At 58.8% G+C, this 25849-nt stretch overlaps 11 protein-coding genes across 11 annotated transcripts; 6 read left to right on the top strand and 5 right to left on the bottom strand.

Annotated features, from left to right (window-relative positions):
- Positions 1–142: 142 nt before the first annotated feature.
- FA10DRAFT_269346 (hypothetical protein) lies at positions 143–7351 on the top strand. Its single transcript, XM_025522716.1, has 2 exons — positions 143–678; positions 769–7351. The coding sequence occupies exons 1-2, from the start codon at positions 357–359 to the stop codon at positions 7248–7250; spliced, it is 6804 nt and encodes a 2267-aa protein (XP_025374588.1). The 5' UTR covers positions 143–356; the 3' UTR covers positions 7251–7351.
- A 100-nt stretch (positions 7352–7451) lies between these two features.
- On the top strand, positions 7452–9804 carry FA10DRAFT_269345 (hypothetical protein). The gene is made up of 9 exons (XM_025522715.1): positions 7452–7847; positions 7907–8022; positions 8082–8131; positions 8198–8299; positions 8366–8548; positions 8631–9128; positions 9192–9404; positions 9486–9567; positions 9634–9804. The coding sequence occupies exons 1-9, from the start codon at positions 7519–7521 to the stop codon at positions 9645–9647; spliced, it is 1587 nt and encodes a 528-aa protein (XP_025374587.1). The 5' UTR covers positions 7452–7518; the 3' UTR covers positions 9648–9804.
- Positions 9805–9831: 27 nt separating this feature from the next.
- FA10DRAFT_269344 (hypothetical protein) lies at positions 9832–11132 on the bottom strand. The gene is made up of 2 exons (XM_025522714.1): positions 10851–11132; positions 9832–10792 (listed from the first exon to the last, which is right to left on the bottom strand). Exons 1-2 carry the CDS (start codon positions 10957–10959, stop codon positions 9963–9965), a joined length of 939 nt encoding a protein of 312 aa, XP_025374586.1. The 5' UTR covers positions 10960–11132; the 3' UTR covers positions 9832–9962.
- A 656-nt stretch (positions 11133–11788) lies between these two features.
- On the top strand, positions 11789–13704 carry FA10DRAFT_245153 (FAD/NAD(P)-binding domain-containing protein). Its single transcript, XM_025519369.1, has 5 exons — positions 11789–12061; positions 12095–12293; positions 12350–12851; positions 12918–13261; positions 13350–13704. The coding sequence occupies exons 1-5, from the start codon at positions 11900–11902 to the stop codon at positions 13616–13618; spliced, it is 1476 nt and encodes a 491-aa protein (XP_025374585.1). The 5' UTR covers positions 11789–11899; the 3' UTR covers positions 13619–13704.
- On the bottom strand, positions 13643–15057 carry FA10DRAFT_269341 (hypothetical protein). The gene is made up of 2 exons (XM_025522713.1): positions 14583–15057; positions 13643–14351 (listed from the first exon to the last, which is right to left on the bottom strand). Exons 1-2 carry the CDS (start codon positions 15040–15042, stop codon positions 13810–13812), a joined length of 1002 nt encoding a protein of 333 aa, XP_025374584.1. The 5' UTR covers positions 15043–15057; the 3' UTR covers positions 13643–13809.
- Positions 15058–15174: 117 nt separating this feature from the next.
- FA10DRAFT_269340 (TAF-domain-containing protein) lies at positions 15175–17231 on the top strand. Its single transcript, XM_025522712.1, has 2 exons — positions 15175–15459; positions 15527–17231. Exons 1-2 carry the CDS (start codon positions 15199–15201, stop codon positions 17099–17101), a joined length of 1836 nt encoding a protein of 611 aa, XP_025374583.1. The 5' UTR covers positions 15175–15198; the 3' UTR covers positions 17102–17231.
- Positions 17112–18931, bottom strand: FA10DRAFT_269339 (hypothetical protein). The gene has a single exon (XM_025522711.1). The coding sequence runs from the start codon at positions 18897–18899 to the stop codon at positions 17283–17285; it is 1617 nt and encodes a 538-aa protein (XP_025374582.1). The 5' UTR covers positions 18900–18931; the 3' UTR covers positions 17112–17282.
- A 499-nt stretch (positions 18932–19430) lies between these two features.
- On the top strand, positions 19431–19898 carry FA10DRAFT_269338 (hypothetical protein). Its single transcript, XM_025522710.1, has 2 exons — positions 19431–19752; positions 19812–19898. Exons 1-2 carry the CDS (start codon positions 19586–19588, stop codon positions 19882–19884), a joined length of 240 nt encoding a protein of 79 aa, XP_025374581.1. The 5' UTR covers positions 19431–19585; the 3' UTR covers positions 19885–19898.
- Positions 19899–20667: 769 nt separating this feature from the next.
- Positions 20668–22247, bottom strand: FA10DRAFT_183950 (NAD(P)-binding protein). The gene is made up of 3 exons (XM_025518330.1): positions 21681–22247; positions 21169–21588; positions 20668–21090 (listed from the first exon to the last, which is right to left on the bottom strand). Exons 1-3 carry the CDS (start codon positions 21972–21974, stop codon positions 20944–20946), a joined length of 861 nt encoding a protein of 286 aa, XP_025374580.1. The 5' UTR covers positions 21975–22247; the 3' UTR covers positions 20668–20943.
- Positions 22248–22787: 540 nt separating this feature from the next.
- FA10DRAFT_215291 (hypothetical protein) lies at positions 22788–23591 on the top strand (the record flags this gene model as incomplete). The annotated part of the gene is made up of 1 exon (XM_025518486.1): positions 22788–23591. A coding segment is annotated over one exon (804 nt), but the record flags the coding sequence as incomplete, so codon positions are not given.
- A 223-nt stretch (positions 23592–23814) lies between these two features.
- FA10DRAFT_269335 (molybdopterin binding oxidoreductase) lies at positions 23815–25811 on the bottom strand (the record flags this gene model as incomplete). The annotated part of the gene is made up of 4 exons (XM_025522709.1): positions 25409–25811; positions 24664–25343; positions 24075–24602; positions 23815–24012 (listed from the first exon to the last, which is right to left on the bottom strand). Exons 1-4 carry the CDS (start codon positions 25659–25661, stop codon positions 23815–23817), a joined length of 1659 nt encoding a protein of 552 aa, XP_025374578.1. The 5' UTR covers positions 25662–25811.
- Between the last annotated feature and the right edge of the window lie 38 nt (positions 25812–25849).

The following is a 25849-nucleotide window of genomic DNA, read 5'->3' as shown; positions in this document are numbered from 1 at the left end:
AAAAACCAAAAAAAATTAGTCTAAAGACGTTGGCTGGTGCGCGCGCTCCAAAAAATTCTGGCATGTCGGCCGAAAAGCCCCCTGTCTCAGGAGTAACACAAATCAACACTCCGCACGGCCCGTCGCGTTAATAGCAGTAGCAGCAGCGACGACGACGACAACGAAGACGGCGTTGGCGGCTCAGCAGTGGCCACTGAGGTAGCAGCAGAGGCAAGAGCGCACATAGCGGCTGCAACAGGAAGGCGACTGTGAAAACAAATTGAGAAGGACGCCCTCATTAATTAACGCACAGCGCCAATGGAGTGAACGACTGCAACGCCCACCGACGACGACCTTGACGAAAACCAAGCACAACCATGGCGCACCCCGTCGATATCCTCCAGGTCCTCCTCCCGGACTCGCTGTCGATTCTGTCTGCCTCGATTCCCGCACACCGGACTGGCACCACAGCGTCAGACTTGGTCAGGAGCCTGCTCGGCGATGCGGCCAATGCCGAGACGCTCGCCAGAGTCTTTGGCTACAACTACGAATGGGACGCCGTCGCGCACGATCAGCGGGGGACGGACCATGGGACCTGGTGGATTGACACACGAGGTATGCCCTGGGCCCTTCAGACGGTCGAGTCGTCACCGGCCAATCGCGAATGGACGCAGGACGATCTCGACTCGCTCGGCGATGGTGAGTGCGCAGCTGTGCTGTGTGGCACACTACATGCTGTCTTTACCTCTGCTGATGCTGACTTTTGTCTTTGTAAACTCCCCTTCCCAGGCCTGCTCCCGCTAGACACGCCCGTCCTGAGCTTCCTCCAGGGCCTCGTCGCGCACACGGGCTCTGCCTTTTCTGACTTTGCCCTCTCGTCGCACCTGCACACGCCTCGCCTGCGCCTCGTCTGCGGCGCGCCCGGCCTGGCCGTCCGCTTGCGATTCGCCCACGTCCCAGAGATCTACGACGGCTGGGAGTCGCGCGTCTGGTTCCTGCCTGCGCCGACCGAGGAGGCAAGCACAGCCACGGGCACAGGGACAAGCGCAAAGGCCGTCGTCGAGGCCGTCGTCGACGAGCTCGGGATACGCAAGGTGGTGCTCCAGGGCAGCAAGAGTGCCCGCGTCGAGTACGCGTTGGCCGACGTGCCTCACGCTTCGTCGTCGTCGTCGTCGTCGTCGTCTACCTCTGGGCCCTTGCCTCCTCCGCCACTGCCTGCTGGTCTCTCGCTGCCCACCCATCTGCTCACGCTTCCTGGTCCCCCCGAGGCGTACCCCTGCCTCCTCTTTACCATCTCGGCCTCATGGCTGAGCAGGCTGGGCACCGTCGCCCTGGGCTTCTCCAAGCATGCCAGGCGGGCGCCCTCGTCGGACACCGGCCCAGCAGTTGCCGTGGGCAAGGCAAAGGGGCAGGCCGCACCAGCCTCCTCGCCGAGGAGGACCAGAGACGCAAGAGGCAACGATGACGACGACAACGCCACCTCGAAGCCCGCACCGAAGCAGGCGGCCAAGCCGGGCCTGCTGGGCCTCTGGAGTGCCAGTGTCAGCCGGGCCTCGGCACCCGTCTTGGCCGACGCCACCTATGAGCCCAGCAGCTCCAGCTCGGCCTCGGCGACGGGCGACGATGAGCTGGATGCGCTTGCAACGGATACAGCAATTCTTGGCAGGAGTCATGACGCTGCTGCTGACGACGACGGGGAAGGCGATGACGACGAGGACGGAACTCGCGAATCTGGAGAAACTCAGGCCGGCGCTGGGGGCACCGTCAAGGCGCACCACGAATCCTCAAAGCCGGGCAATGGGGCGATACCGCCGCGGAGTCGAGGCGCAAAGAAGGACGACGGTGTTTCGGCAACGGCCAGACTCAGCCGCATGTTTGAAGGCTGGATCGGCGCCCAGGAGGGCTTGGAGAAGGAGCAGAAGCAGCAGGCTGTAGAAGCGTCGCTCATCCACGCGGCACCGTCGACGCCCTCGCCTGCTGCTCGCGGGAGGATCAGCGCAGGCGCAGGCATTCGCACGATGAGCGTCAGTGCGCCGCTGGAGCTGAGCGACGAAGCAGTAAGCCCGGGCGGCAGATCGGCGGGTCTCAAGTCGCCAAAGATGGCCACAACACCCATGGGAAAAGCGATTGCCAAGGGCGGCGACGTCGTCCTCCTCGAAGGTGACGCCCTCGACCGGCGCTTCGAGGAGCTCATGAACGACCTGGGCATCAAGGGTGCCAGCCGCAACGCCATGGTGGCCCTCGCAGACGACCGAAAGCGCTTCCTGATTGCTCAAAACGATGCAGCAAAGGGCCCTTCGTCGGCGGCACCCATCACTCCGTCCAAGACTGGCAACTCTGGCGTCGAGCCTCTGTCTTCCTCGGCCGCCGCTTCTGGAGGTGGGATCGCGGACACGCTCAGCCGGGCGAGCACGGCCTTGGCGTGGGGACCGCGCTTCAGCATCGCAAGCATCGCTGGCTGGGCCGGCAGCGGCAGCGGCGGCTCGGACGATGCGGCCAACAGCCCCAGGACCAGCCTGACAATGACGACAAACACGACGAACAACAGCGGCGAAGGGAGCGCCGCCAGCAGCAGCAGCAGGCCCACGACGGTCCACCTGGCCGACGAGATGGGAGCCACCGAGAGCAGGAGCCCGGGCGCAGCAGCCTCGCTCCAGCAGCAAAAGACGGGTGCGAGCGAGGGAGGCGTGGGCGCGAGCAGCCTATGGAGCAACTGGTGGGGCAGCAGCGGCGGTGGCTCCAGCGCCGGCATCTCGGAGAGGGACACGCCGTCGTTCTATCCGCAGACGATTGCGGCAGGCAAGCTGAGCCGCAAGGACCTCGTCAAGCACCTCATCAGCCTCCGCGTCACGCTCAGCTCGGCCAAGGTCACCTGGATCGCCGCCTTTCTCGACGAAGGCGGCCTCAACACCCTCGAGTCGCTCCTCGCCGCCGAGACGGAGCCGCTGCTCCGGGGCCAGATGGGCGACCGCAAGGAGATGAGCGACACCGTCCTCACCGAGTCGGTCAAGTGCCTGCGCACGCTCATGAACACCGAGGTTGGCTTTGACCGCGTGCTTGGGCGGCCCCACCTGGTCACCTGCATCGCATACACGCTCAAGTCGCCCTCGTACAAGCTCCGGTCCCAGGCTGCCGATGTCCTCGCTGCCCTCTGTGTCCTGAGCCTCGATGACGGCCACCGGCTCGTGTGTGCCTCGCTGTCGGAGCTGCGCGTCGCCGCCGGCGATCGGTACCGCTTTGCCTTTCTCGTCGACAGCCTCCGCCTCGACCGCGTCGGTGGTGGCGCGGGCGCGGGCGCGGGCCCCGAGGGCGACGACGATGGCCAGGACGAAGGCGACGGCGCGGCCGTGTGGGACTACCGCACCTCTGCGTTGGTCCTCATCAACGCCATCACCAACAGCCCAGAGGATGTCGAGGAGCGCGTCGCCCTGCGCGAGGAGTTTGCCAGGCGAGGCCTCAACGAGGTCATGGTCGGCCTGCGTTATGTCGAGCCGCCAGACGGCGTGGTGACGCAGCTGCACGTCTATGCCGAGGAGAAGCAGGAGGACCAGGAGGAGCTGCAGGACCGCACGATGATGTCGGTCCGCTCCTCGTCCGTCACCCCGTCCTCCTCCTCGGACACTCGCAGCGAGACGTCGGTGTCGCTGTCGCAGCATCACACGGGCGAGGCGGCCGCGCTCCTCGGCGATGTCGGTCGGCGCCTGGCTGCCACCAAGCTCGACCACCCCGAGGCATACCCCCGCTTAGCTGCCATGATCCAGCACGTGGCCGATGTCCTCGATCGCAATGAAGCAATCGTCGACGACAAGATCCCCACCGACGTCGTCGACGTGCTCGCAGCCTTTGTCGAGCACGTCTCCCAGGTGCGAGACTTTGAAGACGGCTGGCGCAAAGCGATGCGCCTCTTCCTGTCGGACATCCAGCACGTCGTGGGCAAGCAGGCGATGATCAAGGCCAACCGGCTGAGCGACACGAGCACGGTGCCCAGCAGCTTCGTCGAGGAGCTCGAGGGCCTAAGGAGCCAGGTCGAGCAGCTGAGCGAGGACAAGAGCCGGCTCAAGCGCGACCTCGACGAGCAGGTGGCGCAGGCCAACACGCTCCGCTCCCTGCCTGGCTTCAAGCGCAAGTCGGTGCAGTCGTCTGCCGTGGCCGCCGAGGGAGGCGAGCAGCAGCAGCAGCAGCAGCAGCAGCCACAGGAGAAGCAGAGTGGCGCGTCAGCGTCCGCAAACGAGGGGAGAGAGTCGTTTGCAGGCGTGATCCAGCGCTTGGTCCAGAAGGAGAAGCAGGTCCTCCAGCTCCAGTCGGAGCTCGACCGGATCCAGGGCGCATCGGCCTCGTCGGACGCAGCCGCCGGCGCAGGGTCCAGTGCAGCGCCTGGTGCCAGCGGCAGCGGCAGTGGCAGCGGCGGCGATGAGGAGCGAGCAAAGAGGGAGCGCCAGGAGCGCAACAGGCAGTGGTCCAATCTCATGGAGGAGATTGCGCGGCTGCGGGAGCAGATTGCCGACAACGAGGCGCAGCTCGACTCGCGCGAAAGGGAGATCAAGTATCTCAAGAGGGTCATCGAGAGCGTCTACACGCGCGGAAGCGGTGTCAATGACGCCGCCAGCGCTCTCGCCAGCGGTGCAAATGCAAGTGCCGCCGACAGCAGCAGCAGCAAGATGACGCCCTCGTCCTCTTCGACGTCGCTGTCAGAGGACGCGAGCGCAAAAAGGCAGCCGGGCATGGACGCCGATGCCATGGCTCAGCGCACCATCGAGCAGCTCAACGAGCGCGACGCAGAGATTGCCGCCCTGAGGTCGGATGTGGCCAAGCTTCAGGAGCAGATGCTGCGGTCCGACGAGCAGCAGAGCGAAGAAGCAAGCAGGACCAAGGCGCAGCATGACGCGAGCACAGCAGAGAGGGAGGAGCGCATCGCGAGGATGCAAGGCGAAATGGCGCAGTTGCAGGTGCTTCTCGTCCAGCTCCAGCAGCAGTCTGTGCTTGCTGCCTCTGCCTCTGCCTCTGCTTCTGCTCCTGCCCCTCCGCCACCACCACCACCACCACCACCACCGCCACCAGCGCCACTAGCGCTATCGAGCGAGCCAAAGGCAGCAGCAGCATCAGCAGCGGCAGCAGCATCTAATGGAGCTGGTGGCCCTCCACCGCCACCGCCGCCGCCACCACCACCGCCGCCGCCGTCAGCACCACTGGCTTTGTCAGCATCATCGGGAGGCGGTCCTCCACCACCGCCGCCACCACCACCTCCGCCGGGTCCAGGGGCACATACTCTCGCTGGCGGGCCGCCTCCGCCACCGCCGCCTCCGGCCCCCGGAGCTCCGCCGGCACCGGCGCCTCCCAAGCCACTTTCGGCGCCCAAGCTGGCCATCCCGTCCAAGAAGCGCAAGCCGCTCTTTTGGAACAAGCTCCCGTCACACGCGCTAGCCCAGACGGTGTGGGGCGACTTGTCGGACAAGGTATCCACAGCAGCAGGACCCAAGGTGCCCATCGACGACATCGACCGTCTGTTTGCGCTTGCACCGGCAACTGCCGCGTCGGCCGCCTCGAGACAGGCCGGCGGCGCCAGCAGCGCCGATTCCAAGAGCTCCAAGAAGCAGGCCCAGACGACGCTGATTGACCTGCAGCGGGCCCAGAACATCAGCATCATCCTCACACGCATCAAGCCCTCCTTTGCACAAGTCAGGGCCGCGCTCCTCGAAGTCGACTCCGACGTGCTCACCCTCGACCATCTCCGTGCCCTCAAGGGCTGCCTGCCCACCGTCGACGAAATGGAGCTGGTGCGCGACTATGACGGCGATGTCTCGAGCCTGTCGAAAGCCGACCAGTTCTTCAAGGCCGTGTTGGGGATTCCCAAGCTCCACGAGCGTCTCCAGGCCATGGTCTACATGCGCAAGTTTGACGTCGACGTCGAGGAGATCAAACCCGATCTGCAGGTCTTTAGGAGGGCCATCGACGAGATGCGGGGCAGTGACAAGTTCAGGGCGATCCTCGCGACGGTGCTCCAGGTCGGCAACGTCCTCAACGCGAGCACTTTCAGGGGCAGCGCCGTAGGATTCCAGCTGGGCGACCTGCTCAAGCTGCGCGAGACGAGATGCGCTGTGGCGAATGACGGCAGCATCAACACGACCCCTACTCTGCTTCACTTTGTCGTCAAGGTACTCAACGACGCCGACAATGGCCTTGTTGGTTTTCTCGACGAATGTCCAAACGTCGAAGCGGCTGCCCGGCTCTCGACGCACTCCGTCATGGCCAGCGTCAAGACCGTCGTCAGCGGCCTGGACCAAGTGCGGGACGAGGTCAAGTTCCTGTCCAAGATGCGCATCGCCTCCGCAAACGATCGCTTCGTCGAGGTCGGAAGTGACTTTGTCAAGAGAAACGAGATGCTCGTCAAGTCTGTCAAGCTCGCGGGCGAGGAGGTCAAGCGGGACCTGGCCAAGATGCTGGGCTACTACGGCTTTGCTTCTGACGACCAGCCAGCGGGGCCTCAGCAGCAGGCGATGCCCCAGACCAAGCCGGAGGACTTCTTTGGGCTCATTTCGTCGTTTGGACAGGCAATGATGCGTGCAGAAGTCGAGGTCCTCGAGGCTGAGCGTCGCGAGGCGGATCGAAAGAAGAAGTTCGAGGAGAGCGAGAAGAAGCGGCGGAGGCTCGAGGCTGGAAGGCCCTTTGTCTTACCAGAGCCCGTCGGACCAGAGGTTCGCGGTCCTCTTGCCTCGGTTCGCGAAGAGGAGAACCGCTCGTCCGAGGATGGGACAGGCGACGGTGGGACTGTCAAACGGGCTCCATTGGCGCCAGCTCAGTCACCCAACGGTAGCTCAAGCTTCGAAGACGAGACGCCGACGCCGACGGCGTCCAAGCCTGGGTCTCGGTTCCGGTCGTGGGGCGCCTCGGCCGTCGCAACGCTCGATCGGGTGCAGGACCAGGAAGAAGCCGAGGAGGAAGAGGCGGGTGCTGGAAGGGAGAGCACACTCAAGAAGGCGCAACGCAGAGAGGGCTCGCGGAGAAGCTACGGCCGCAGGGGACATCTCGACGAGGTTCTCAAGGATCTGCGCTCTGGCGGAGGAGGTGCCAATGCCCGCATGAGCCTGTATGCTGCTGGCAATGGTGGAACTGCCACCATGTTGCCGTCCCCGAGCAGCAGTAGTAGCAACATCAACCACAACGCGCTCAGCAACGGTGGTGGCTCAAACACCATCAGTGGGCGAAAGAGTCTGAGAGTCAAGGCCGAACCAAATCACCGGCCCTTGTCGAGGGTCTTTCTGACGGGCGATTAGATGTATTGCTCTCTGCCTTCTGCCCTTGTTCAATCCTATTGTAATGCTAGACAATGGTCTTGTTCGTGTGCTCGAGCAATGATACCTTGTGCCACTGTAGCAAGCCAGACTGCAAGGATGAAACGACACGTGAATTTTTCAGAGGGGGAAAGGGATGGCTCGAGCGTCGTCAGACTGTGTGTGTCGCGAGGAATTGGGTCAATATCGTTCACCATCGACCAGATCGTCGTCCTGCGCCAAGCTCCTTCTCCTTGAGTGTAGTACATCGATGCAGGACGAACGTGTCGATGCCAGTGGCAGCGGCGGCGGCAGTGCCGCAGCTGCTGTTGCAGCGAGCATCCCAACGCTTTCCTCGATGGAGGATGTCGTCGCGCTGATCAACCAAACGTCTCCGTCGCCTTCCTCTGCCTCAGCAGCAGCAGCCGGACAACCTGTCTCGCCGCATATCCGCGAAACGCTGCTACCCGCGCTTCAGAAGCTCCTGCACTCGCCAAAGGGGCGCGGAGAGAGGGTGCTCCTGGGCGCACTGCAGGGTGGCGTCGACCCACTCTCGGCGCTCGATTCGAAGAACCACACGTTGGGCATCGCATACATCTTGTGAGCAGACCCGAGGGAAGTTATTGGCGTGGAGCGAGATGCTTACCGATGAGATGCAGGGCAACGAGGTGCTTGAATGCGCCAGATGGGCCCGTGGCAAACGGCCTCGCCCCCCACGTCGAGAAGTTTGGGCTCCAGTTCATGCCCGAGCAGCTCGTCGGCGCCGGAGAGATTGGTGAGTTCGCGATTCGAGCTTGGTTCACATGTATCAAGCTGACTGGCTGCATCGCACAGTAACTATGCTCGCAAAGGGCTTTGCTACAGTCGGCCAGCTCATCGGCGACGTGAGTGCTCGCTCTGTCTCACTGTTTGATTAACTGCGCTGAGAGCTCCTTCGTCCTCACTGCCAGCCAATGTGGGCTCTCATCTCCATCAGCCGCCTCTTTGACGGCTTCCGTGCGGCCCACGGTAACCTCAACAACTTCACCACGCTTCACCCCATCTTTGTCTACGTGAGTATTTCCCATCATTTCTCGCCAAACCTTGGTAGCAAGCTTAGAGTTTCCACCACCGAACAGCAATGTCTGCGGACGAGACACTACAACATGGCTGTCGATTGGGTGCTCCAGCACGAGCTTACAGATGCGAGTCGCGACGTGACACCTCTGAGCTACACGGACGTGCTCGAATACTTCTACTATGGCGGCCTGACCTTTGCCAAGCTGGGCAATTTTGAGAAAGCCGTAGAGTTCTTCGAAGTCGTGAGTGATTCGGCCTTGCTGGGCCTTGCTGCGCAAGGCGATTTGCCGCCGACTGCTTGCTGACGGACGCGCGGACGATCAGTGCGTCTCTTCACCTGCACAGCAAGCATCGGCCATCCAGATTGACGCATACAAGAAGCTGCTTCTCGTTCAGCTCATCGCGCATGGCAAGACAAGCAAGCTTCCTCGCTACACTTCTTCGTCGGTGACGAGGGCCATCAAGGGCCAAATTGCCCATCTCGGCTTCTATACCAGCCTCGTTGACGCATACGAAGCCCGCTTTCTTCCTCAAATGGACCGTGATGGCGGTGTAGGCTCAGCAGGCCTGCAGCAACGGGATCGGGTCATTGGGGCGGCTAATGCCGGCGCAGAAGCGTTCTCGAGGGACATGAACGTCGGTCTCGTCCAGCATGTCGTCTCCCTCCATCGGCTGCGCCTGGTCAGACAGCTGGCCAACAGCTTCGAGACGTTGGCACTGGGTGATATTGCCAGGCTCGTCGGAGGGCTAGAGGCAGATGTCGAGGAGGGCGATGAATTGCAGTCCGCATCAAAGACCGCTCTCGAAGACATCAGAGAGATTGTAAGTCGGCGCCCCTTCCTCTTGATTCGGTAGGCTGACTTCCGGCATGTTCAATCATGCAAGGCTGCGAGAGGCTGGATACAAGTGTCACTACAAGAGGCCAGTCCACTGTCGCGCTCGATCGTCCGCTTTTCTCCAATCGAATTGTCAAAGTTCGACGGCTTAGACTCCATCGAGCTGCTGACCAAAACGATGAGCGAGGCCAAGCGTTGGGACCAGATTGTCGAGGCCAGGGAGAGGGCTGTTGCGCGGAGCGAGGCATTCTTGACGAAAGCGGTGAGTTTCCTGCCACACATGGAGAATGTCACGGAGGATCGACGTGAGAGTTTGAATCTGACCTCGAATTGCGGCGAGCAGCAGGCGAATGGGTCCAGTCGGGATCGTTTCGGGGCAGGCGGCGGCGGTGGCGGCATGTCCATCGACGACTACGACGAGGATGGTGAGGATTTCTTTAAGCCTTGCGAGAAGGCAGAACCGACGCTGACTTTTGGCTTTCTTTCACTAGAGTCTTTCAGCTAGACCAACCGTAGAGAGAGGCATTACTTCCTTGGCAGACTTTACACACACGTATACACAACAACGCCGATGTACCCTGCGCTGCTCTCACGTTCAGCCGTGGGGTCTATGGAATCGTGGTCCCTGCAATGGTCAAATGAAAAGCGATCAATCTCTTCAGATGACTCGCCTAAAATCTAGAGTGAAGCTTTGATGATGATGATGATATTTGACTGATGGTGAGGTAATCATTGGTGATGATAATGAAATACAGGCGTGACTATGAAAGGAGAGCCAAGCGAAAGCGCTGAGTGAGAGAAAAGGGCGTTTCAGAAATCGTCATTGATGATGGTGATGCCTCCTGCCTTGGTTGCTGTTGCCGCTATCTCCCTGCATCACCATCGCTTGCCCACTGTTTGTCGTCGCTGCTGGTGAGGCAGAGGAAGGACTCGGAACCTCGACGGCCGTGACGAGGCCCTTTCTTCGCTTGGCCTGCCTTGTCGCGGACGAGGAGTCGATAGAAGCGCCGCTCTCCGACGACGTCTGCGTCTTTGTCCGAGTCTTTCGAGGCGTCGGCGGAAGATGCGGCGTGGGCACCGCGAAGGTGAATGCCGATTCTATCGATTCAGACGACAGCAGCGCAGACGATGACGAAGCTTCATTCTTCCGCTTCTCGGATGTCCTGGGCGGTGCCGCGCTCCGGCTTTGCGCAGCAGCTGCTGTCGTCGAAGATGCTGCTGCGCCTGCTGATGCTGCTGCTGCCGCTGCTGCTCTGGCTGTTGCTGCAGGCATCGTCTCAAACGTCCCTGTCATTTCCTCTTCCTCCTCGCCGCCCGCTGTAGTGGTCCTCCCTCTCGCACCCTCCTCCTCTTCATCCTCGCTCTCGGCCCGGATGGCGTCGATGCGCGCGCGAAGGTAGCGGACAAGCCACCTGAGCTCCTCGCGGTCGACGTCTGCTGCGTTGCCTTCCACGGGCATCGACGAAGAAGACGATGATGTCGAAGGCGACGAGCGCCTCGCAGCGCCTGGGAACGAGCCAGGAGGCTGCTGCAGCCTCAGAGAGACGACATCGAGGATATCGGCCAGGCTCTGCGCGTAGCCCGCCGCATACGATCGTTTCGAGACGGATAGCGAGGTGCGGTAGAGCGTAGTCAATTGCAGCGCCGCCGCTGATGGTGCTCACAGGGTCAATACATTGCCTCGTCGCTTGTCACGGTCTGAACTTACCCTTGAAGTCGCGCGTCAGGGCGACCTCGCCCCTCTTTGCCGACGCGGACGCAGGATGGCGCTCGCGAGACGACGAGTCGAGGCTATCGCGTAGGTTTGTCAGATCCATCCTCTAGCTTTGCCTCTTCTGACTTCGAAGCTGTGCACCCTCTTCTCAAAGTCGATAGCGCTGGTGATGGAGAGTGCTGAGGAAAATACTTCTTGGTGAGACTTCGACGCAAGGGCTCTGCCAGCCCTCGAACGCCTCTCGATTCAAGATGGTGATCGATGACGGGAGTCCGGACAAGTCCACTAGAGAGGTTTTTTTTCTTTGTCCTGTTTCTGAAATTTAAAATTCAAGACCAACTATTTTTTTCTCGATGAGTACTGGTAGTGGCTGAGGGACCGACCCAGTCAGTCAGTCAGTCATCAAGGGTGAATCTCCACGTGTAGGGTTAGTGAGACACTGAGTGTTGCGCGTCTGGCGTGGACCCTGTCGGTCGGCTTTCTTCCCCCACTCCTCCATCAAGCCTACGCTGACCCTTCTGCGATTGAGAGCAATGGCCAAGGGCTTGATAGAAGCTGTCAATTGCTGCTCAGCTGCTGGCTAGCTTGGGACAATGATGAAGCTGATGATGCTTTTCTGCCGCTTTGCTTTGTGTGCATGCGACTAAAACAAAAGTCCTGGGCGACGTGTCGACGTGGGGGAGCCCGAGTCCAGGTGTCGAGTCCTAAGCCAGCCTCGACAAGTGACGAAGTAAAGGTAGGTGGTCTCATAACCTACCAATGCCAGTCAGACTCCCAGAGTCGGAAGCCACTATTCGCCAGGCCGTGTGCTCACTCAGCCCGACAAATGTAAGCTTAGGAGCACCCTGAAGCGCCTCCAAAAATAAGGTTCCCTCTCTCCACTTCCGAGCGCTATGCCGCACGGAGAGGCGCCCCTCGACAAAGTGGCCGTTGTCGTGTTGGGCAGCGGAAATGCAGCCTGCAGCGCTGCGCTCTCGGCCGCCGAGACGCTTTCCTCTGCCTCTTCCTCCCACTCTGGCGGCGGCGGCGGCGGCGGCGTACTGATGCTGGAAAAGGCTCCGGAAGAACAGAAGGGCGGCAACACCTTCTACACGGCGGGTGCCTATCGGTGCGCGATCCCTTCACCTGCACTCGACAGCCTCCTCTCCATCCCGGTGCACAACGTCGCCGAGTCTGTCCAGCCCGAGTCGGATCGCGAGCCGCTCGTCGTGGGCAGAGACTCGATCGACGTGCCCGAGTACGGGGCAGGCGACTTTAGAGCAGACATGGAGCGGGTGACGAAAGGAGAGTGCGACGAGGGCTTGACGACGGCCCTTGTCGAGGGCAGCTGGGATGCCGTCAGGTGGTTGAGCCAGAGGCACGGCGTTCGGTTCCGACTGAGCTACGAGAGGCAGGCGTACAGCGTCGAGGGAAAGTTTCGCTTCTGGGGCGGTCTCTGTAAGTGCCTGCGGTGGAAACAAGATCCCATTCGAGCTCAATCTAGACCATGCCAGTCCTTTCGACGCAGGGCGGCGGTAAAGGCCTGGTGGAGCAGCAGCATGCCTCTGTGCGAAGAAACGGCATCCGGGTGCTATACAATGTCCATGTCACGGGGCTGGTCACACGCTTTGATGGAACAGCCGTCGAGGGCGTCGATGTCTGCCTGGCAGACGGCCGTCGAGGCTGGATAGAGGCCACGGGCGGTGTCGTCCTCGCCTGTGGCGGCTTCGAGAGCGACCGTGACAAGCGCGCGCGTCACCTCGGGCCCTCCTGGTTGGCGGCTCACGTTCGGGGCACACCGCACAACACGGGCGACTTTCTCTCCCTCGTGGAGCCAGTACGGGCCAAGCTGTCGGGAGAAGCAAGCTTCGGCGGGTGCCATGCCACATGCTGGGACGCCCTGACGGATGCAGACATCGGTGATGCCAATCTGACGAACCAATTCACAAAGTCGGGCTATCCATTGGGCATCATTGTCAACCGCCAAGGCCGCCGCTTCGTCGACGAGGGCGAAGAGTGAGTCCGGTCTGCTGCTGCTGCTGCTGTTGTGTTGGCTGAAGCTTACAAAAACATCAACAACAGCATGCGAAACTACACGTACGCAAAGATCGGCAAAGCCATCCTCGATCAGCCCAGGAGCATTGGAATCCAGATCTACGACTCAAAGACGATTCCGCTCCTCCGCCGCGAAGAGTATGCGTCCGGCATCGTCAAGCGGCCCATAGAGGCGGATACGCTCGAGGAGCTGGCTAAGCGGCTCAAATTGCAAGATGCAGAGGCTGAAGCAGCATTTCTGGAAGAAATTCACAACTTCAATGCTGCAGTGCGCAGCTTCGAGAGGGACAATGGCGACAGGAAGTTTGATCCAAGCGTCAGGGACGGCAGAGGGACAGCGGAGCTGCCCATACCCAAGAGCAATTGGGCTCGTGAGTCGGCTTCCCTTCCTCTTTGCTTCTTTTCATCTCATGTCGCTCACTTGCTTTTTTTTTTTTTTTTTTTTTTTACACCGTCCAGAACAAATCAACAAGGGCCCCTTCCTGGCCGTTGAAACGACGTGCGGCATCACGTTTACCTTTGGTGGACTCAGTATCGACCCCATGACGGCTTCTGTTCTCTCCGCCAAAGATGAGGGAGCGAGCATAGAGGGCCTGTATGCCGCGGGCGAGTGCACCGGAGGGCTCTTCTACCACAATTACCCTGGTGGATCTGGCCTGACGAGCGGAACCGTCTTTGGGCGGAAAGCCGGGAGAAGCGCAGCGCTTGCGGCGCTAGAAAAGCAATGAAGCAACGAGAGGGGGGCGGCAACGGGCTTGTACGCAATGTCATGCTGAGGGGAACTAATCGACTAGAGGCTAATGCTACACAGGATGAACAATTTGTGCCATCTACAAGGCGTGAAACCAATGAAGAAAAGCTCGATAGGATGATAGGGGATCAAAAATGCTGAGTCCAAGAAGAAAAAAGAAGAAGAGGTTCAGCGACGGCTCTGCTTAGAAGAGGGTGGCGGCGATGAGGACGCTCCCAGGTCGGCTCCCATCCACCGAGCCAGTTTGTTGACAACACCTGCGCCGCTCTCGTCGGTGACGGGCCCTTTTGAGCTTCCACTAAAACTCCTGTCGTTGTATCTGGGCTGCTGCTGACTGCTGCCACTTGCTCTCCTGGTGTTGGAATTTGGCGAAGGCGAAAAGGCAGAGTTGAAGATGGAATCGGCGTCAGCGTTGACATTGGCGTAGCCGCTCTTCCTCTGTGCAGCAGGCCCGCCTGAGGCCGCACGGCTGTTTCCGAACCAGCCGCCTGCTGAGTTTTCGTCACTTCCTCGTCTTGAAGGCCGAACGTCCCGGTACTCGCGCAACGGTCCATGTCGCCCACCGGCAGAAGCCGCGGAGCCAGAGGCGCCGGCAGCATTTGAAGGGTTCTGGAGAGCCTGCCAAAGGGTGTTGAATGTCTGTCCCACGATCGGAGCCGCGGCGGCGGGATTCTGCAGGAGAGTTGGTGCAAGTCGCTGCGCAATCGGGTCTGTTTTTGTTTTAAGTCGGTTTTGTTGTCGTTGTCGAAGAAGAAGCAGGCAAGAAGAGGGGGAGCTGAAGCGTTAGAATAAAGGAAAAGCTAAAGCGAAAAAGATGGCCAAAGAAGAGAGGTGAAGACCCATTCAGTACCAAGCCTCGGGAGCCAGACGTTGCCGCGGCAGTTCTGCGGCATGAGGGAGTGGAAAGGGGATGGATGTGGTGCTTCCGACCATCAACTCACAATTTTTGAGGACATCAGTCCAGCTGTTGGGCGCACCACCGCTCAAGTCGACGCCTGTCCGACCAGCAGCTACTCTTGCACCCTTCTGGACATCTCCCTCACCGAGATGATAGGCCACGAGGAGGATCAACACGCCGAGGACGACGGCCCACTTGAGCGAAAAGATGAAGATGCTGAACATCGACTTGATGGATCGGTAGAGGATCATGAATGACAGGTAGGTAACCAGGAGCAGAATCGCGGGAGGCACCAAAGTAGACGTGTAGCTTGGCGGATCGTTGGACTTGCCCAGCGTCAAGCGGTAGATGAGATCAGAGATCGAGGCCAGAATCGTAACGACGGGCGCAGGCAGGACGAGGGCCAAGAGCTGCTGCACCTGTGCGGAAAGATAGTTGATGTCGTTGGACGCAGCACTTGGGCTGGCCGGCTGGGGCATCGGCGGAGTGTTTCGCCTCGCCATGGTTGCCCTGACGTTGGTTGGTTGCCAAGAGCGCACTGACCGCGATAGCAAAATGCTCACACCCACGCGTCGGCACGTGACCAAGGAAACCCGAGTCCATCTTCTCGTCTCCTCGACGACAACACCTTTACCCCCATCCCTTCAAGCATCCTAGCCATGCCTCCGCGGTCGGAAGCCTCGGGGTCTTCTTCGAGGTCAAACGGGTACAGCATCTACCCGACCGACTCTGTGCAGGATGTTGCCGACTCGCTGGGGCTGCCACCGCTCAAGGACAGCGTAGCCCAGGCTTTGGCCGCCGACGTCGAATACCGTGTTCGACAAGTGGTGCAAGATGCGGGCAAGCTCATGCGTCATGCCAAGCGGTCCCAGATCAGAACGGCGGACATCGATCGAGCGCTCCGTGCTAGAAACATAGAGGTGCGCTTGTCTTTGCTGATCCGTTTGTGAGATGTGCCTCGCTCACCTACGAGACACAAACGGACAGCCCATCTTTGGCTTCCATCCAACCACCCAGGGCCACTCGACACCTCAAGCGGGCTATCCATCGCCTGTAGGATCCAGCTTTCGACGTATCCAGACGCCTTCGGCGGGCCCGCTTCACATCCTTGCGGATGAGGAAATCGATCTCGACAAGGTCCTTCAGTCAGGTCCAAAGATCAGCGTGAGGCCCGCTGTAGGATGGGCAGCCCACTGGCTAGCCATCGAGGGAGTTCAGCCAGCCATACCACAGAATCCAAATTTCAAGGCCTTGGGAATCGACAGAAATGCAGCGTTGGGAACTGCAGCGACGACCAATAATGGGCCAACGGCGGCCAACGGCAGAGCATCTACGCTCCCGCCAGGAGGAGCCTCTGCTGTCCTGGCGACAGGTCCGAACCAGGCGATGGCCAAGCCCCTCATCAAACATGTCCTCTCAAGGGAGCTGCAGCTGTACTTTGAGAGACTCACCGAGGCCATCCTTGCGCCGCCCAAGGAGGCTGACGTCGACCCGCATACATCGACGTCGACGAGTAGGGGCGAGGGAGGAGAGGAAGGTGACGTCACTATGGCCAACGGAGAGGACGAGGAAGAGAAGCGAAACGAAAGAGGAGAGCAGGACGAGCAGACGTCTGGCAACACGGTACGAGACGCTGCTCTGGCTTCTCTCCGAGGTGACCCGGGCCTTCACCAGCTCGTTCCCTACCTAATGCAGTGGGTCGGAGAGAGGGTGGCAAGCGGGCTGCGCGACGAAGAGATGCTCAGCTTGATGCTTGTCACCATCAACGCAATTGTCTCAAACCCCTACCTGGGCATCGAGCCATACCTCAACCAGCTTCTGCCTTCTGTTCTCTCCATTCTCCTCACCTCGACCCTTGGCGGCTCATCGGCGGCTACGACGGTGCACCGGCTGCGGACCCAGGCCGGCCATCTCTTGGCTTTCATCATCGAAACTTTTACACTATCATACCCAACACTGCGACCACGGGTGGCTCGCACGCTCCTCGAGGCTCTCGACGCAGGCACACACGCCCACAATGGAAGAAAATCGAGGTCACCAGGAAAGAAGCCGGACACGGCGGAAAGTGGGCACGGCGACGAGGGAGCAGATGAGGGGGATGGCGAAGACGATGAAGATGAGGAGGGTGGTGCAAGGGAGAAGAGAGGGCCGCAAGCAAGCATGGGGACAAAGTTGGGCGCTGTCATCGGCCTCGCAAAGATGGGCAAGGGCACCGTACGGGCACTGCTTGTCAACGACGAGCTAGGAGGCGACGGAGAAGAAGACTCGAACATGCTCAAGCGCCTTGGAGATTGGCTCTCTCATCGGGTCAAGGACGCGGGAGACGCAAAGGAGGAAGACGACGAGATAATTGAAGTCATCGTGGAAGAGGTACGAAGAGCGCTGTACACTCTCGGCCCCGCCCTTGCTCCTCCTTCACAAGATCCAGAAGCCGAGCGGGAACAAGTGGAGACGAAGGCGGGCGCTTTTTGGAACCAGAGACTTGGCGAGGATGTCCGGGTTCGCAAGGCTATCTTGGCCGGTCTGCAAAGCAGTGCCGTCGTGAAGGCGGAGGAGACATAAGGGCTCTTTCATCCGATGTATTTGTAGTAAAGAGTATGCGGACGCTCGATTCTTTTCATTGAAAAACGGCCAGAATCCTTCCTTTTCAAAATAATGTTACAACAAGAGTTAGGAGGCGGATATGGAGAGAGAAGAGATCAGAGTAAGGACAGTAGTAGACTCTGGTGGTATGAAGGCAGGCTTAGAAGACGGTGTGGGGCCCATTGATATCGCTCTCCTCATCGACCGCCGGGTTTGCGCCCCTTCCTGGCCATGCCCATTCGACGCGCCTCCGGCCATCTTGCGCAGATGCTGCCGCTGGCGGCGACGGAGGGTACTGCGAGCTGGCCTGCTGAGGCACTCCGGGCGAGGGTGGCAGCGAATTAGGCCCGGAAGAGGAAGTCGCCGACGCTGCGTCGAGGTAGGACGTGACGCCCTCGCGTTCGTCGAGCGAGTCACTGCGTCCAAACGTGCGAGGGCTCTGCATGACCTTTTCAATGCGCGGCGTGTCCGCGTTGAGCGTCGTTGAGGGAGAGTGGGGCGGGTAGTTGACCATGTCAAACGCAGGCGTCGAGGGCTGCGAGCCAGACGTCTTCCAGGTCCGGTACCTTGGGAAGTTGCCATGGTTGCGAGACTTTTCATCCTCGTCGTCTTCAGCGACGCCGCCGGAGTTGCCGCGCCACATTGCCACGGCCTGGTTGGCGTCCATTTGCGTCGTGGGCAGGATGCCGATGCCAGCGTTGGTAGGTGCGGTCGCATTGACCGAAAACGGCGATTCGTTGCTCACGTACCGGGGGTTGGCTCCTCCCATCGATCGACGGTTGGAAAAGGTCGTCGTGGTCGTCGTCACGAGTGGGTTCGACGGTCCGCCGCCTCCTCGCTCGCCCGAAGACTGGCTACGGGCAACGCGCTGGGCTACCTCGCTCGTCTTGCGGAACAATCGTCCGGCGAGAAGCGGGGCGATGGCGGCCAAGACGGCAAGAACAAGGACCTGGTAGGATGTAGTGCCAGCGACGGAGTAGTAGACGATGAGAAAGACGATCCTAGCAAGCTCGAGGAGGAGGTAGTAGTGGATTCCCTGGGTAATGAGAAGGCTCGAGATATTTTCGTCGAAAAGGGAATCCTTGCCGTGTCGAATTGACTGCACCTTGTCCCACACGGCTCGCGGCACGCCGGACAGCCCACCTGCGGTGAGACGGTGGAGCGTCATGCAAAGGATGATTGTGTCGGTGAAAATGACGACGGCGTAATAGGCGATAAAGATTGACGAGTGAGGCTGCTTGTTCGTCTCGGTGAGGTAGGCGCAGAAATTTGACTCTGGCAGCTGGTACCCGACCCCAAACCAGACGACGTTCCCGATGCCGAGGCCAACCTCGGCAATGTAGAGGATGAAAAGAAGGACAGTGGGGGTCGTTGCCCATGAGTACAAGGCCAAGGTGCGCTGGAGGAAGATGTAGTCAACCATGATGAGGGGGCAGAGCCACATGCAGTTGAGCGAGATGGCGAAGCTCGAGCAATGCAGATTGGGCAGCGTCATGTAGAGGAGGGTGAGAAAGAGGAAAGTCCAGGAGCCGAAACGAGCCAAAAAGTAGGCCAACCGGTTGCTCAACTTGATGGGATTGGTCCAGCCCGCCCTGCGGGCGAGAAACCAATCGTAACTGATGTTGCCAACGATCTCGAGCGTGACCATGCCCAAGCAAAAGGCGTAGACAAGCATTGCGGCCATGAAACTTGGCGCAATGGAATCGGGAATATGGTGAAGTACCACTGACCCGAAGCCGGGGCCCGGCGTGGGCAACTGTGGAAGCTGGGACGCCATTCCTGAAGACGAACGAGGGCTAGAGACCGAGAAGTGAACGAGTGGTGGTGGGGAAAGGGGCTGATATTCAGCTTCCGCTGGGATATATGTCTGCCTCAGAGTCCGAGGATCCGGCAAATCGGGTAAGGAAGGATACCAAGGACGCTCTTCCATTTGCGAAGATGCCTTTCAACTGGCACGGCGAGCGAAAAACAATTTATTATTGTCTCTCTCACAAATTTTCCGTGGAGTGAGACCTTGGGCTCATTTGGCAAAATCGTGGGAGAGACCAGAAGTAATCGAGATAGCAGGTAGGAGGTTGTGCTCGCGTATGCCACGACGTCCGTTGTGCTGATGCAGAGTATGCAAATGTGCATTTAGCGTTGCATGACGATAGTCGTTAAAAGATGCTTCTTCCGTGCGATCACACAAGAAGAAAACCGGAGGCAGGGACCCTCGGAGGGAGCGAAACAGAGCAGTGGTGGGAATCGGCTCAACGCTAAGCCAGACTGCCAGAATAATTAATTTATGCTAGAGAGTAGCCAAAAAAGTCTTGATTTCAACGGCTCCGTCGTTCCCAGGTTCCTCTAGCTCGCTATTTTCGCCCCTTTTTCTCTTTCTTCTTTTCATTCAGCCTCTAGCCCAAATTTGCATAGGCAACCGACCTTTCCGTTGCCCTGCATTTGCATCCGGTAAAGTGGATGAGGATGAGGTCTACTGTAAGACGGCCCGCACGATCTAGTGACTCGCTTGTCAGCCTGCATATTCTTTCTTTATCGAGATTGATCAAGGGTTATCAAATCATCTCTCAATCGGCGCTCGTGCTTTCGCTTCCCATGATAGTTTGTGGTGCATTCAGTAAAGTATCAGTGCACTGCAATTCGCTTCGACACTTTAGCTGACGCAACATGTCTCGGAAAATGAAGCGCGCACATTCTCACAGTCGCCCGTTTTGCTTTGTGACGGTTGGACATCCACTGTCGACCTCAAAAAGTTTTTCCCGTGACTCCATGCTAAAAGTAGAGCCCAAAAAAATGGGGTGGCTTGTTAGAAGAGGCTAAGGGAAGGAGAAGAGAAGGAAAGAAAAGAAAAGAAAATAGGAAGAAAATAGGGCAAACCATCCCCGCTTCTTCCATCACGCATGGACGGAGTTTGATTTTGAAGGCTGGAAGAAGGACCGCGGCCTAAGTGCCATTACTGCGCTGACCTTAGCACCTTAGCTTGCACCTCTTGCTGCAATGAAGTAGAGGGGGGTGATGGTCACGTCGGCTTCAAGCCCGTGTCCACCTGTCGTACCACAGGAACAAGTTTGAGGTCCATATCATTGAAAATTTGCACGCGGTCTAGCAGCGGACGTTTGCCAGGGTCGCGTGAGGTGTTCGAGCAGGAGCCTCACGCATATGCAAAGCGATGGGCTGGAGTGGGAACACTGCATAGTGCACTATGGTCCATCGGGGGCTCATCATGCTCCCATAGGTAAGAACCGAATGGAGACTGCAATCCGGAGACCACAACGGAGCAACGGCCGAGTTACCTTTCTCTGCGATCAAGAATGGAAGTTTTATCACAATATAGTATAGAAGCACTGTACAGTACAGTGCAAAACAGTACTTGACAATACATTGCATCGCGCTACTCCGCACGAGATGGGATACCTATCGAGGTCGTGCGCGGAGCTCATCATCTCGCTATCGCTGTGCATGGGCACCGAAGCTAGTTGATTCTTCAAGCAAGATATACTAGCTGCCGTAGCGTATATCTCGGTCATGAGCACCGCAAGCGCTGCTATGGTTCAAATAGATGCCTCGGAAGAATTGAATGGCAATTACACGCTATGCCCAACAAGGCAAGCGTCGGAACGTACGTGCATGCGTCATCGGCAAGCGTGCTCGCAATCAGGACAAAGTGGTGATCACGAGGCAGCTTGTTCGCGGGGAGAGAAGCTCTTGTTATGTGCATAAGAGGGAAGCCCTGAAGAAGAGAAGGAGAAAAGGTAGCCGCGGTGGGAAGGCAAGCAGAAGATGCCCATCGGTGGCCAGGAGAAGAAGGCTAGGCAAGCCTCTCCTCACTCAATTCCGGGCGCCGACGCTCTCGGGTCTTCTTGACCGGGAAAGACTGTCGAGACGAGCCTCCAGCCGCCCGTAATCTTGACGTCTTCGCCATTGATAAATTCGTTCTCGATCAGCTGCTGGACAGCCATGGAAATGTGTTTCTGGCAAGGAAAATGGTATCGGTGACGTCAGCAAATGGGAGAGGTAGAGAAGGGCTAAGCGCTTTGCGTTCCTCTTACCGGCTGAGCGGGCGCTTTTGGAAAGCCACCGTTGGCTTCAAGGTCCTTCTGGTACCAACCGGCGTGTGTACCAAGGATGGGAGTGGCAATCAGACCGGGGCTGACGCTGTTGACCCGGATGCCACTGGGCGCCAGAAAGTCGGCAAAGCTCCTCGTCAGGCCAAGCACGGCCGTCTTGCTGGGTCCGTAGCCGACGACTCTAGCCGTGGGCTCGTGTCCAGCAACGCTGGAGAAGTTGATGATGACGCCTCGCTCTTCCTTTGTGCTCCACAAGCTGCCCGCATTTGCCCGTTCTTCAGGTGCTCGCGCGTTGATGGCGTCGGCCACCGCAGCGCCCATGATATAGGTGCCGGTGACATTGATGTCGAGCGTCTTTCGAAAGGCGGCCACGCCGTCGCTTAACTTCGTCGTCCATTGACGCTTCGGCCGGCAATGCTCAATCGTGTCAGCCACCCTGCTCGTGAAAGGTCCCAGAGCGAACCGAAAAGGTCCTTTGGTTGAACTTCACTTACCCTCAACGCGACGCCAGCGCAGTGCACGAGACCGTGGATGGAGCCGAAACGCTTGATGATGGCCTCGACGACGGCCTGTGCTTGGGCTTCATCGGTCACATCGAGAGTGTAGTAGTCTACATTCGCGTCCTTCGTATCCTTGAATTGCTCCTGAAGCTTGGCACGACCTTGGTCACCAGGCGCCACGTCCGCCACAGCCACATTTGCCCCCAGCTCGCAGAGCATTCGCGAGCAGTCGCTTCCCAGGCCGCCGAGGCCACCCGTGACGAGGAAAGTGTGGCCCTTGATCTGCATAGTAGCGTACGTTCCTTGCCTGTGCTAGCAATCCTGAAAGCAGGTCTGAGGGACGAGGAAGCTGGGTGGTTGTGGTCAAGCGGACGGAATCACACGGTTGGCAATACCAGGTGTTCAAGGGGAGGAGGACCGTTGCGCCGCGACGTGGGGGAGGCGGCGTGCGGCGTGGTCGCGGCATTTTAAAGTTCTCCCCCTCAAACCCGTGGCCAGCCCATCCACATTGCAATGCGGACCCGATGCTTCATGAGTGGAGGAACCGCCCTGTTTCGAGCAACTTTCACTCAACGCCAGCGCCCAACAAGGTGGTTGGCAGGCCGACCTTTTCGCCAGGGGAGGTCCACTATCAGCAGATATCTCCTTCTGCGTAGCAGTCTTGTCATCCGTCGAGGGAGTGTGTGCACTTGCTCGGATCTCAGTCCCGGGAAAGTCAAGAGGAAAAAGTGGAGCTCGGAAGTAGTGTTCTCAATTGCTGCTGCAAAGCTTAAATTTAGGCCATGCTGACAATCGAGGGCTGCTTACGCAAGAAGAGCCTTTGCTTACGGATAGATGCAAGGCCAGCATCGCCAAAACATCGTAACAGCACAGCTTCGTAACAGCACAATTCTTGCCCGTGTCATTCCCATTCCTTTCTCACCTTGCTCCGAGACCATCATGGCGCCAAAAAGGGGCGAGAAACGGCAGGCGCAGTCTGTAGACAAAGCCACAGTCAAGACTCGAAAGACAGAGGGGAGGCCAGGTAAAGCCAGCAGCAGCGACGAGGACGATGCCAGGAAGAAGGTAGAGAGGCTGCTTAGCGACGAGATTGCCCGTTGGGCTTATCCCGAGGTGCCAAAAGGCCACGGCGAGGTTGATTGGCCGGACGAGAAGCGCGTGAAGAAGGCTCCGCAGCCAAGCTCGGGCAAGCGTGAGACCACAGGGGAGGGAAAAAAGGAGGCTGAGAATGATGAGGGCGGGAAGCGAAAGGTAGATGAGGGGCTGCGAACCTACCGCTCTCCAGACTTGACACCGTTCGAGCAGCTGCTCTGCGCTGTGCTCCTTAGCAAGCCCATTAGCCATACCCTCGGCTTGCGTTCGATACGAACGGTCCTCAGCCCACCCTACAGCTTCGGCACTCCCAAGGCGCTCGACGAAGCAGGAAACGAGGGTCGACGTGAGGCGTTATGGGAGGCGCGAACGCAGCACAAAGAGAAGACGGCCGAACAGCTCGGCAGTCTCGTCGAGGGGGTACGCAAGCTGACAGGGACCGATGACGAGGATCGCGCCATCCAACTTGCGGCACTCCTAGAGCATGCCAAGGCCGCAAATGGACATCGCGAGGCTGTCGACACCGTGCGGGACAACATCACACAAAACATCAAGGGCGTCGGACCCACGGGCGCAGATATTTTCTTACGACAGGTGCAGAGGCACAAAGGCTGGGAATGTGTCTTTCCATTTGCCGATCATCGCGCTTTGGACGTAGCCGCTCGCCTTGGCCTGCTTACTGACTCGAAAGATGAAGAGGCAGGGGCCAAGAGACTCGCGAGTCTTGTCGGTCAAGACAGGACAAAGTTCGTCGCTCTCTTGGACATCCTCATTGGCTTGGACCTGGAAAAAAAGACAGACCAAGTTGTGAAGCTTTTGGCCTGAGTACTGTTACAGTGTACTCTTTGCGCTAAAGCGGCTCTAGAAGAGGCATGTATCCTTAGCGAACCGTTGCCGACCCCTCTTGATCGCGCACTCAAGATTGCTTGTCGCAGATGAGACACTTGTCGCACCGTCATCACTCGAGCTCTCATAAAGTCGAAATGAGAAGGGTCACATTGACAGGCGGCAAACAGTAACATTACAAGCGAGTAACTTAATCCTGGGGCTCGCGGGGATACTTGTTGTAGCGAGCTTTGTAGTCCTCCATGCTTTCGAGTGGCCATGGAACAGGGCGCGTGATTGGCTCGGAAGCAAAGTCGAGGCCGGCTTCTTCGTACTCCTTCAGACGTTGCGCAGTGAGAGGCTTGGTCCGGTTGACGCTGTACACTTTGATCTTGTGGCAGGATTGGGTCTGGGAAAGGTCTATAAGTCAGAGGTCCAAAACGTTTTGTCGATGGCGAGGAGCCAACTTACCACATGGAGATCCCAGTTCCAGACAGATCGCACCGAGATCGGCTGAGTGTTGCACGATGAATCCCATGCGCGCACGAGGACCTCGCACCAGCCTTCCATGTCCAGGGGAATCGACGCCTTCCACAGGCGCCAGGTGTAGTAATGTTTTTTGGACAGGTTCTCCTCTGGCACCGGGTACCACGTAAAGCCACCATCGACGCTACACTCGACACGCTCGACCCAATTTTCGCCCCCCGAGTAGGCCCAGCCCTCGAGCTTGATCTGGCCGTCGTGGATGATGATGTTGCCGTCGTTGGGCTTCATGATTGCACTGGAAACAGGCATGCGCTCGATGCTGAATCCGTTGCTGAAGAGGGTATTGTGCTTGCCGTACTGCGTATTGCAGTAGTACAAGTACTCCATGCGCTGAACAGGGCCCCAGCTTGGCTCATCCAGGATGTTGATTCGGGTGACCCACTTGGCTGATCGGGCTCCGATAACGCCAGGCACGACGATGCGCAGCGGGTAGCCGTGGATCTCGGGCAGAGGCTGTACGTACGATCCACATCAGCCAGCCATCAAGCTGAGACTTCGACAAAGCTAAACTCACCTTGCCATTCATCTCCCATGCTAACATGACACTGTCTTTGTCTACGAAGCGGTATGGCACGCTGACGGCATAATTGTAAACCTGGTTGAACTTGAAGTAGGTGTCCGCGCTGATGAATTCGGCGTGGGCCTTGACTTTGTCCACATTGATTCCATCGCAGGCTCGTTCGAGCACGTCTTTGAGCAGAACTCCAGTATAGACGGCGTTTCCGATTGCGCCTTCTGGCCAGGGCGCATTGGGAACGAGGAGACCGTGTCCCGGGTACAGGGCGATCTGCTCGATACGACGCGTACCGCAACACTGGAGGGTGACGGCTAGCTTCTGCTGGGGAAATTTCTGTGGATCGCGTAGGTCGGCCAGCGAGATGGAGATTTCTTTGTTGACTTTGCCTCCGATCTGCAGCTTGTACTTATCGGGACGAACACACTTTGGGATGCCGCCGTGATTGCGCACAAAATGGTCTTCGTTGGGTGTGATGGGATCCTTCATCAGAAACTCATGATTGGGCTCGCCGTTGTATGGAAATGCGAGGACGTGCGTCATGGTCGATGCCTTTTCCTTCAGGACACGGCCCCAGCTGTATTCGGGCACCGTATCGAGTCCGATGGCATGGTGGAAGTCCTTGTACAAGTCACCGTACAGCACAGGATTGCGCTTGGGCAAAGGTGCTAGCTGGAATTCTGGCGGTGGCACTAGTAGTCAGTTGACTCCCCTCTTTCCGAGTTTTTGTCCGCTTGTTACGCACCAGGGGGCGGCGGGAATTTGGTGGCCTTCATCAGCTCATGGCCGACCTTCTTCTTCTCTGGGTATTTCTCCCATTCCACATAGCCTTCCCAGACGCCCGGCTCCTCCTCCTTGAATTGACCGGTTTGCACTTGGGTCTCACTCGTGATCAGCTCGCCTTTTTCCAGTGCGGTGGCAGCCACCGCCTCGGCTTTGACCGCAGCAGCGGCCTCCTGCTGAGCTGGTATCTTACGCGGTGCCCTTGCTTTCGCCATCTTTGGGTGTCTCTCGTTGCTTGTTGATGGTGGTTTGGTAGCTAGAGCGACCTTATGTGATCGTTTGACTGTCATGATTACCGATTGCGGCTAGGTATCTGGAGTGATGACAACCCGCTGACTACACTTTGCGTCCAAGAAGCAGGATCCTGCTCGATGCAGGGCCCGATACGAGATCTGACTGTAGC

Source organism: Acaromyces ingoldii (genome assembly GCF_003144295.1).
Source record: "Acaromyces ingoldii strain MCA 4198 unplaced genomic scaffold FA10scaffold_7, whole genome shotgun sequence".
NCBI classification, from domain to species: domain Eukaryota; kingdom Fungi; phylum Basidiomycota; class Exobasidiomycetes; order Exobasidiales; family Cryptobasidiaceae; genus Acaromyces; species Acaromyces ingoldii.
This window is presented reverse-complemented; position numbering and strand designations above follow the sequence as displayed.